The sequence below is a fragment of the Anneissia japonica genome, unplaced genomic scaffold (genome assembly GCF_011630105.1).
Source record: "Anneissia japonica isolate Jap-2015-1 unplaced genomic scaffold, ASM1163010v1 scaffold288289_len232728_cov185, whole genome shotgun sequence".
NCBI lineage: Eukaryota > Metazoa > Echinodermata > Crinoidea > Comatulida > Comatulidae > Anneissia > Anneissia japonica.
In genome coordinates, this window is record NW_022716753.1 from 61697 (window position 1) to 73746 (window position 12050).

The following is a 12050-nucleotide window of genomic DNA, read 5'->3' on the forward strand; positions in this document are numbered from 1 at the left end:
CTCCTTCCTATATTGGTTTATGTATTTATTTGAATTTTATATTACTTATACTTATTGGAAAATAAAGTTGAAGTTGAATTTGAATTCACTTTTAACTGATTGATGATTAGCTGATTGATTGATTGATTAATTGGTTAATTTTATTGATTGATAGACTGATTGATTGATTGATGAATGGGATTCCCTTAGGTTCATTTTTTTTTCACTTACACTAAAAGCAAAGCCTGCATCCATTCCCCCAACGTCATACCAGATTGATCGACGTTTCCTCTTTCCACCATTGTACCAAAATTCCTCATAGGCGTGTTCGTCATGGGTTGAATAGCTTCCCATTTCTTGTAAAACCTCAAATTAATAGATATAACAAAACAAGTACAATATAAAAAATGGTATTTCAATTTATTCATTTTTTTATTTATCAAAGCACTTTGGAGAAACATTGATCTTTCTAATATTAACAATATTATATAATAATCAGAACAATAATAAACAAAAATAATACAAACAAAAATATATTTTATAAAAAAAATTTAAAATATTGATAACAGTATTAGTAATAATAATAGCAATATCAAAAGCAAACATTTTAACTTTTATTATTAATCAAAAGTCAATTGTGTGTATAATACCTTACGATTTTGAAAAGAAATATAAGAAATATGAATAAATAAATCTATAAATAAAATTCATAAGTGAATATGTCCATATTTATCAAAGCACTTTGGAGAAACATTGATCTTTCTAATATTAACAATAAATATATAATAATCAGAACAATAATAAACAAAAATAATACAAACAAAAATATATTTTATAAAAATAATTTAAAATATTGATAACAATATTAGTAATAATAATAGCAATATCAAAAGCAAACATTTTAACTTTTATTATTAATCAAAAGTCAATTGTGTGCATAATACATTATGATTTTGAAAAGAAATATAAGAAATATGAATAAATAAATCTATAAATAAAATTCATAAGTGAATATGTCCATATTCCAGAAAAAAAAAATTCAGACCTCTCACACCACACCAACCAACCACCTTCCAGGGACAAAAAATCTATTGTTTAACCTGGTTGAAACATAGGGTACAGTGTTTGATTCATTCTTTGGTTAGTTTTCATTTGATTGTTTCTTATTCTGTATTTAATATTTTGGACCACAATGGAAATAAGTTTGCCAGTTCGATATTTTATTGTGTTTTATTATCATAAATTATTTTTGTATTCAGACTAAAGACAGTTCATTAAAGAGTACAGTGGTTAACACAAGTTTTAACCAACTACGCTACACTGCTCTTAATATACTGTCAATAACTTAACAACCCAGTCACAGCCCTAAACAATTAAACTCAATCTTACTGAGTTTGACCACAAATGATCTAGGTCTGTAGCAAACTGCTACATCATCTTACTACAAAATCACACATGTTAAGCCTCATACCCAGCTGTTAAACTCTTCAACCTAATTCATATTCCCAGAATTGTAGTTTCCACAACAGCTAAGTGGTTAAACTTGACAATGTTATTTAAGTCATCAAGTTGATGATTATTTAATAGTTTCTGTCATGTGATAGGGGCTTCCCCTCTACTATCACTGACTGAAAACTTTTCAACAGACTGAAAATTGATTAAATGTGTAACATTATTGACTTTAAATATTCAAAGTGCTAAAATAAGAGTGTATATGAAATTGAAAAATGAAAGAAAAATGAAACAACAAAAATGACAAACAACAATGATAATGAAACAAATGAAAATACAACACAAGCATACCAATTTAACTATTATAAAATAACAGTAGTTTCTATTTATTTAAATAATCAAAAACAAAGAGATGTAAGCCTGATTTATTTTATAAATTTATTTCTATTTCATTCTAGAGAAACATGACCAAAGGAGAGGCATCACAGTCACAACTACCATGACAACCATTTAAGCGAGAACATTTGACAACTTCATCAAAGAGAATCAGGATATGTGTTTAAATTAAATCAACACAGCTAATGAAAACCTGCTTGTGACAGAATGACTTCACATTCTACTTTGTAACACATAATCAAGTAACATTTCAGTGCCGGTCTATGGACATACTTCTACACAGCATCGTGATATTCCAAACAATGCAATAAAACATCAGATCATCAAATAAATCTATAATAGATATGTTGGGAGTGCTATTCAATAGTGGCAAAAGAGGTGGGGGTATTATTGAAACATTTTGTATTTGTATTTTTCTTTTTATTATTTCAATACATTGCATTGGTATTCAGATATACCTGTGTTTACATACCTTATCAATGGTTAACTGGTAGTTTGGCTTCAGTAAATGGACACTCCTGTCAACGGACGCAATGCATACACACGATCCTGGTGTGGACGTTATCGTGATGTCCACTTTCTTACTGGGGTAAGTCTCATTAACTGAAGATGTCACTGTAACCTAGGAAATTTAAGAACATCACAAATCACATAAGAATACAGTAGATACCAATTGTAATGTTAGTAGGGCTGTATTTAACATTAAATAACACGCACTTCATATAACAGGGCCAGGGGAGGCAACAATGGGGGAGAGCTGACCCCCATCAGGGAGAAAAACACATTTTGTCTGGGCAAAGAAAACCCCTAAACTTGTCATAGTTTCCTTGTGCTAAGCCCCCTGGATCACAACCACTTAATTTTCTTGTCAGAGTCCCTCATCCCCACCCCCATCGAGGACATCAGAGCCCTGTTTGCAAACACTGGCACCATCCCTGGACAGCGCATATTCAACAGTAGCATTTTAAGAAAAAAATTATGTTGTGTAGCGTATTATTGGAGAGAGGTGCTTATTCAATCTTTTTTACAAGTCGCATGTCTTTTCATGGCAAGGAAGCTGCTTTCTTTCATGAGACAAAAGTCACATACTGTAGTGTGAGTTGAACAGACAAAAATTAGATAATCTATGGTTGGATTTACACTTAAAAAAACTTTTTTTGTTTGGTTTTATATTGTATATACATGAACAAATTTTGTAATTGGACAGCAAACATTACAAAAAAAACTGTAGCATTAGATCATATTGAATAATTATTACAGGTATTCTTTTTATTAAATAATATAGTCTAAGTAAATCTAAAATTTAAATAAACCTTGTTTTGTAAACTGGGTTTAACTGGAATAGTAACAGTATCTGCTACACCCTCTCTGTCATCCTTCACTACATAGCCAACAAGCTGGAAGCTGGGGGTCATGGCATGGATCACCTCAATTTCAAAGGCTGCTTGGCATCCGAGGCTCAACATTGTGGAGTTGGTACCATCTGGAGGTCAATAATGGCTATTATAAGAATACTATATAAGAGTTTTTTTTTATCTTCACACCAACTACCAAAGATAAAAACCTTCAATTATAAGTTCAAATAAATATACTATATGGATATAACATGCACAAAAAATAGGTAAATAAAAATAAAGCAGCAAATATAATAATACATATATAAGCTCAAACATCCCATTCGACTTAATAATACTTAAATTGCAATACAGATCTTATTATATCACACAAAGGCTTATAGTTTGATACAGACCTTCTGAGCTGAATTCATCCATTAAACTTGGTTGGTAAAACAGTTGGCTGTTTGAGGTTACAATACGCCCTCTAGAAATGATGTCATAGTTCAATGTAAAATTACATGGCATTGTTGACGCGAGTCCAATTTGTGCCATGCCACCGACCTGTTGAAAAACAAAAGTCAATTAAGACATTACTTGATGATTACTATTAATATAATTAATTAACAGTTTTTAACCAATTATCTCCTTTGGCCCCCTGGATATTTGGACCATATTAAATTGAATAATTGAAATATAGTCAAGTATATATATATATTACAGTATAAGGAAATTAATAGTAATTATTGTCTGAAAATGGAATTCCAAATTTTTGACCTTTTGTTTATCTGCTTCAGTTAATTTTAGCCATTTCTTTGTTTCATTCATTTGTTATGTTTTAACATTGTTTTTGTCTGTTTAATCTAATAATTAAATCAAGCCAAAGCTGAAAGTAACACAATCTGTTTTTGATCTTTTCGACTCAACCTAGTATAAGCCAGGGGACATAGATTACTTGCCGGGGCATAGTCTGGTTTCGGCCTGGGGTGTGCCAAAATTTAGAATTTGGAAATAAATTACAAAAAAAACTTAATGGTTATTTTTAGTATTTTAACACACCTAATAGAAGTAACGGAGCGTTTTCCAAAAATGAAAAGGTCCACTGATTAATCTCAGATAAGATAGTATAAAACATACTCCAAGTATCTAAATGCACGCCATAGTGTTGGGATCTATCTTAATAGACGTAATTTGCCGGCATCGGGTGTCCCCAGCCAACACCCATGATTTGCTCATAAACAGTGCAAACTGGGTAACTAGGGCCGTTAGGCCAGGAAATTCCTAGTCCTATTTAATCTTACCTCAGCCTCACCATCATTCAGATTGCTAAGTAGGAGGTGACTTTTTGTGGGAGAGTACCAGCTGTAGACTGTTAGGTATTGTGAGTAGTATGTAAACTCATCTACCTGCTTGCCATCAATAGCTGTCACAACAGCCTGCAAATCAATGAAATGATTTTAATCATTATGATTATGAGATAATAATTATGCCAGAATCAAACCTCAAATCTGCAATTAACAGACTGAAGCTCCATGATACATAATTCCTAATATTTACATATTTTCTGCACTTCATTGTCAGCATAAAAAACTTACCATATCTTTCAATTTATTTTAATAAGCAACAAGAGCAAAAGACAAAAATGATCATTGATTGATCTGGTTGGTTGGTTGATTGAATGAATGATGATCATGGTCAATTGATTAAAATTGTAGAAGCAATTTGGTGTAGTGTGGGATGGTTTTATTTTATGGTTTCAATCCTTTGCTGTGCATTTCATTTGTGTCCTGGGGCAACGCATTTTGTTTACACTGCTTCTTTCCAACCAGGAATAAAAATGGATACCTGGTGGAGTTGCCTGCTACTGTGCTGATTACAGCAGAAACACTAACAATGTTGACTCAATGACCTGATGCGCTATATAAATAAAATAAATAAATAAATAAATGATATATATATAAACTCACATCAAGCCAAAGCATCTGAGTTGAAATCTCAACCACTGGAATCTCAAAGGAAATAGCGCCATCCCTTGAGACAAATTCTTTGTTGTAAGTATTCAGCTCTTGAGTGGCTGTTGTTTTTACCCTAACCGTCACCCCGTCAGCCGGTGAGCCATCTGGGTATGTGACTAAGATCTGAAAGTAAGTGCAGGGCCAAAAATATTACTGGTGTTTACCAATATGTTGAATGTTACGAAATACATTGAAAACAATGAACATTTTATTTTCTATAGTATACAGAATTCATTGGATAAAAGAAACATAATGTCTTAAATCACCCTTTATTATAATTTCATAAACAATATGTAGTTCAGTTGTTATTTTAGTTCAGTTTCTTTTATTTAAATCAAAATCACAGCCACGGCTAAATTATATGATATTTACACAAAAAAAAGTAGGCAAATATTAAATCATCAAAACATCAATCAAACACAAGCACAAGATATATATGACTATACCAGCACTGCTGAGGTTAAAATCAAAAGACAGCAATTGTAATATACTGTATCAATATAGTAATATACTGTAAGAATTTTAAAAGTAGGGCATTTTGGACCTTGTGTCATTAGTCAACTGTATTATTACATAATACTGGGCAAGAAACCAATAAAATTAGACACAAAAAATAAACAAATATAGGCAAAAAAGGAATGAAGAAAGTATGTTATCTGATTTAGCCAGAGGTGAAAAGACAAATTGCTTAATCACGAAAGTATCACGCACAATTGTTAAATAATCATCAGATTAGCTACAGTTGGTTATGATTACTTAAGTTAACAGTTTCGCAGACAACAGTTCCTGATCGGCATCTGCTCCTTGTAGAAGGTAGGCCTTTTATTACCTCCACATCACAATTAATTAGTGATATATTAGGAGGTCTAATGGATTTTAAACAAGAGGTTAGCAGACAGGCCCTGAATCAAAACAAGGAGTTTCCTTTTAGCAGACAATATTTCCTGAGCTACGTCAAAATAGTTCACTTTTTCAATCAAGCTGTGGCATACTCCTCCCAATAATATAATCGTTCCTTTCTCTAATGACAGCAGTTTCCTTCATGCAATCATTTAATTCTTCCCATACTTGTTTGCATCATATTTGGCCCTCTGGTCAGTAACCCATGCCAATGTCATCTAGTTATAGTCACTGTATATCTATTTATACAATAATAAGCAATTAGTAGAGCTCCGCATAGTACACTATAGGAAAATTATTATACTAGGTTTTGATTTAATGCTTGAAAACATTTTTGAATACATTAAATCTTACCTAAGTATAATAATTTTCCACTAGTGTACGATGCATGCTCTACTAATTGCTTTATAGTCAATCGCCATTAAGTTTTAATGTTAGTTTCTATAACCAACTGTGTTGTACCAGTCATCGTCATCAGTATACTGTGTGCGTATTTATATTTTGTGTGCATATGCTGATTTGTGCTCCTGCAGTAGGCAGCGCCTACGCGTTAACTACACATCAGCAGTACTGTACGGATACGATTAATAACTAGGCCTAGGCTATTTTGTATTATGTTTGAAGAACTTGTTTGTAATTTTTCACATTCGTCAAAGAAATAAACATTTTTCAAAGCATTCGAGAGGGAATACAGTCACTGTCACTAACTTTGAAACAGGTAAAAATCTTGGAATGATTTTATAACTATGCTAGGCTATATGGCCTAGGCTAGTAGTAGGAGGAGGCCGCGGCTCTACATCTAATTTCGTTCCTTGAGTAAAATAGGTCTAGAATATTCCTATTAAACTTTCAGTTTGTTTAGATTATTATAGTTCATTGATTTAATGAATTGCTTAATTGTTCATACTTAATATTGAATTTAAAGTAACTTTCTTCGGGTTCTAATTAACCTTGTTTTACAAAAGTAATTTTCAATTACAATTCAATTTTTATCGCGGTGCACGATGTCGAAAAAATGAGGAATTTTTTTTTGCACACAAACCTAAAAAAATCAAGCCAGGCGTCCACTAATAGAAAAATTAGTGGACGGTGGGGAATAGGCAAATAACATAGGGAGTTGCAGTGATGACGTCACGATTGAATTATAAAGGTGATTAGCTAGATTGACTGAATGATTTATCAATCGATACATGAATTTTATGGGCCTCTTTGGAATCATAGTAAATAGAGGTTTAATAAGAATAATGGATCTTTTGGTTTAAATGTTTTACTCTGCCTGGTTCATTGACATCAAAACAGCGAATATCATTGTCTGCAATAATCATGAATATACTTATGACTATGATGACGATGGTGACACTGATAACAATGACAATGATGATGATGATAATAAGTATATTGATAATGATGATAATAATAACAACAAACTAGAGCAGTCACTCCTTAGAGTGCATACCTCTGCCCTGTGCCTGGATAACAAACAATATGCAGAATGTGTACGGGCAATTTCATTATTCACATTCACAGAAAAAAATTGAAGTTCCATGACTTACCCAAAAGTTAATAACTATTTCTTAGATTATTATACACCATTCCACTTAATTTTATGATTTATTCATTGGTTTTTCGTAATCTTGCTTACAGACAGACAGACAGAAAGACAGGCGAATACATAACCTCCTTGGTGAAGGTAATAATGTAGTTTATTACACAAAATATTAATATAAACTATCAGTTTAAAAATGAACATTGCATATGCATACCTTGCCTTTGAATGGTAAGCCTGGTTTGAAGTGTTGCTTTGTGTCTTCAGAAAACTTGATATGAACCAACTGCTGCTTGTAGACTGGACAAGATTCATCAATAACTGAAAAAGTGTTACCATCGGAAGCAACCACCTTGGCTTCGATATGAAGCACACCACGGAAATAGTCGCCATACAGACCATCAATATGCTTGGCCGGACAAACACGTACAGTTGCTGTACCATGAATCTGTGTGGAACAAACAGATGGTGATAAAATAAACACAAACACTATATTAACTGATGATAGAAAATTGAAAATTATACAGCAACACTTTGATAAATAAACAATATTTAAAAATTCGGAAATAACCTTAAAGGAAATCTATTTTTTCACAAAAGGTATTCTTTTGTCCTCATACAGAAAGCAATTCTTGCCAATTCATTTTTCAAGATTCCTTTGCATACATCATTTTATAATAAATTGTTGACATAAACTTGGCATACATTGATACCAAAACCTTGGCGCACTTACGTTCACGGTATCCTCTTTGGGATAGCCCCTGCGGTCTTCAAAATAGCCAACACCATGTATATTACTGGTTACCAACAACTTGCCATGGACTGGTTGTCCATACACATAACTGGGTAATGACGGAAAGTGTGTAAAACATTGTTAAAATCTTTAACTACTAAATTATTGCAAACAAAATACATGCAATTCTTTAACGTCTATCATTCTATTACAGTATTAAAATGCTGTCTGAACTAATAACAGGATGTTTAAAAGGATATGGTTGAATGACCAGGAATACCCCAGACAGGGAAATCATCTTTAGACAGCTTAATTACATTACACGTAATAGACAAGTGGAAATAAACATCTTGGGTGTATCAAGGTTTCCAAAGATAATTAACAATTTCAGTTTCAAAATTTCCTTACATTTTGTATAATAGCTTTTTTACCACTGTACTGTGTCTATTTGTAAGGCAACTACCACAAACAATTTCTTGTTTTTATATTCTACTGCAGACTTGATCATTCTTCTTTGATACAAAATTTCACAAACAAAATATTATTCCTAAAATACCTAAGACATTGTTATTAGGAAGTAATGAGATTGAATCTTTAAAAAAGGAATGAGGTATACTTGATTGTAATTTTATTGTTTCAACAAGTTTTTCAGAGGGAGTACCTAGGCCCAGATTTTTTTCCAGGGGTGGTCTGCCCTTTTTAAGACATCTGCATATCAAGAAGATACAATTTAGAATCCTGTACGACTGATCTTCTCTCAATCACATGTTTTTTTTTCAATTTTGTTTTTGCATTATGAATGACTTTGTTCATAACAGGATATTGCTATATTGATTTCAAAATTAAATCCTGTGACAACTTTTCACACCATCAAGATAATTCTCAATCAACAAAAATACATACTGATGAATGGCTCTGGCCAGCAAACTTTAAAAATTCCAACTTAATTCAAAACGGAAGGAATCAATTAAAGTAATTAGAAATTTGACAATGGTGATGTCAAAATATCCTGTAAAAGGACATTCAGGCAGAATCCTGCATGTCTTGCAAATATCTCAAAGCTTTACTCACAATTAAAAACAATATCTATAAAATATTAAAATAATAAATAGAAATTGTTTTAATTGATCAAATATTTGGAGCCAAAGTAGGAACTTCTGAAAGTGCTCAATTCCAGTGTTTAATCTTTCTTAGTCTAAGTACTGTAATTTATATTTCAACATAGAGTATTTCCAAAAATATCTCTAGAAAAAAAGTTAAAGAGGTCAATACTACCAGGGGGTTAATCTTAACAAATCTTTCCTAGAATGAGACAGCAAACGTAATATTTCATCATAATGAAGTTACCATATTTTTAAGCAACTTCTAGTACAATGAAGTAATAATAAAAAGAAAATTATTTTTTTCTGGTACTATACTATGCATTAAATTGTCTCTTTCACTAGCTAATCTACATATTAGAAATGTCCATAGCAACAAAACAGTGATGACGAGTGAACAGGCCACATCCTCCCCCCCCCCCCCCCAGTGGTGTATCTATTGGGAAGAATTTGTTTCCGCAACAGGCAGACAGGAATTGAACAAAGGATCATAGGATTGGAAGGCAAACAACTTAATGACCAAGCTATTTAACTCTGCTGCATCATGAGGTTAACTCACCTTGCACTGATAACGACTGAATGGCAGTCATCAAATCCAACAATGTATTTTGGTGGGTATACTTCAATGTGAAATCGAGGCAACACTAGTGTAAATGAAATAGTCTTTAAATAAGTAAATGTAAATCTATAATTAATGTACATGATTGAGACATACATTCATGTTTAATACTAGGGAGAAAACAGCTTAAATCATAATAAAAACAGAGAGATGGTAGAATGAACAGATTGATAGACAGACACGTAAAGAATATTAGTGACAAGAAGAAATGCGGATGGATGGATGGCACACATATAGCAAAAGAAAAACACAGATAGACATTGATACAATTTTTCTTAATATCAATTTAAAAGATGTTTGGTGCAATTTAAAATCAATATTAAGTGATGTAAACAATAAGAGATACATACACACATACAGATAGAAGAATACATACTGTACACTAACAGATCAACAGATTAACAAAATTAGAAATATGCATAGATGACATTTTAATTAACAGATACAAAGACAGAAAGGCAGATAAAAAAAAAGAAGGGGAGGTATGATGACAAAGCATACAATGATCGAAAGACTAACAGATGAACAGACGTATACTACAGAGAGACATAAAACAAACAACTGCTTAGAAGCACTAAAAGATACTTGTAAACAAAAATCCTTTTACCATATTCTTGGACATCGAAACTAATGTTGTAAGTTTGACCTTGAACTTTGGCATAAATAAACCATTCACCCAGCACTGGTTGATCAGATATTGGAAACGTAAAATTCACTACTCCTGAAATTGTACAGAAACAATTAATGTTTTTTGTTTTATTCAGAAATGAATACGAGGTCGAGATGACTTATGCTGCGTTCATTAGAACTTGAGAAAACTGATTTCACAACTTGTAACATGCGAGTACACAAGAAGAGTGCATTCATTTGACGAACGCTAAATGGCTGCTGTCACTCTTGCAATGTGTTCAAAAATAAAACATACAAAAAAACTTCTTTTTTTTAATCTGAAATAATATTACTTAAACAAATTTCAATAAATATGTTGAGTTGCAAATAAAACATACAAACAAAACTCTTTTTTTATCTGAAATACTATTACTTAATAAAAAAATTGCAATAAATACCTATGCTCGTTGTGCATAGTTTGTATTACATCCGCCATTTTCCACACTACTTGTGCAAATCGAGGAAGAAAATTCTACTTGAGTTCACAACTTGTGTTTACAAGTTCACTAACGAGATGAATGCGTTTCACAAGTTGTGAACTGGGAAACACCGACTTCACAAGTTCTAATGAATGCAGCATAAACATGATATAATGATATATTAAAATCACAATAAACCGACCCACACGAGACACTTTCAACAATATCACCTGAATGTATAAATGATGAAAGATAAATAACAAAGTAAAAATAAAAATATTGTCTATAACATTAATATTGGAAAACCATTGCACTGCAAAAGGATAGTGGTGGTTATAGCATATAGCCAGAAAGGCTAAGCTGTCTGACATGTGGTCTGAAAATATATACGGCAGAGGCCAGTGAGATTCAAAGCCTCTTATGACTACAGAAACCTGCACTGAGATATTTTAAACTGTATTATGCTCAAAGATATTTTTTATTTATTTATTATACTTTCGTATTTTTTGGTCTGACAAGTTGTGGCTGACAAGGAGGCTTTGCCTGTCCGACAGGAGTTTAATAAAATAAATCAATTTTTTTATATTATGTTTAATAATAAATAGCAAATGTATGCAACTTACCGCAACACATTGGTTTTACATTATCCCACTGTATCATCCGTGACCCTTGAGGGTCAACAACATAAGCAAAAATCTGGAGAATTAAAATTAAAATAAAACATTGAAAATGTATATTCTACAAAATAATGTTATGTGCAGTTGGAAAGTGTAATTTAATTTAAGTGTAGCAAGTTTAGTTAAGTCAAGTCATCCCACCCTTCCAATGGCATATCTAAGGGAGATGTATACCACCCAAGAGAAAGTTAGCAATTCCATCCTCCTTCTC

General features: G+C 32.1%; 1 protein-coding gene across 1 annotated transcript in view; it reads right to left on the reverse strand.

The window, feature by feature from the left end:
* Window positions 1–12050, reverse strand: part of LOC117109803 (C3 and PZP-like alpha-2-macroglobulin domain-containing protein 8) — a 49505-nt gene that overhangs the window by 25605 nt on the left and 11850 nt on the right. The window contains exons 6-16 of the mRNA XM_033252223.1: window positions 11786–11858; window positions 10682–10795; window positions 10015–10099; window positions 8356–8464; window positions 7840–8070; window positions 5129–5299; window positions 4463–4597; window positions 3578–3725; window positions 3141–3310; window positions 2300–2449; window positions 211–345 (exon numbers count right to left, since the gene is read on the reverse strand). Of these exons, the coding sequence (XP_033108114.1) occupies window positions 211–345; window positions 2300–2449; window positions 3141–3310; window positions 3578–3725; window positions 4463–4597; window positions 5129–5299; window positions 7840–8070; window positions 8356–8464; window positions 10015–10099; window positions 10682–10795; window positions 11786–11858 (1521 nt within the window). The remainder of the gene's footprint in view (window positions 1–210; window positions 346–2299; window positions 2450–3140; window positions 3311–3577; window positions 3726–4462; window positions 4598–5128; window positions 5300–7839; window positions 8071–8355; window positions 8465–10014; window positions 10100–10681; window positions 10796–11785; window positions 11859–12050) is intronic.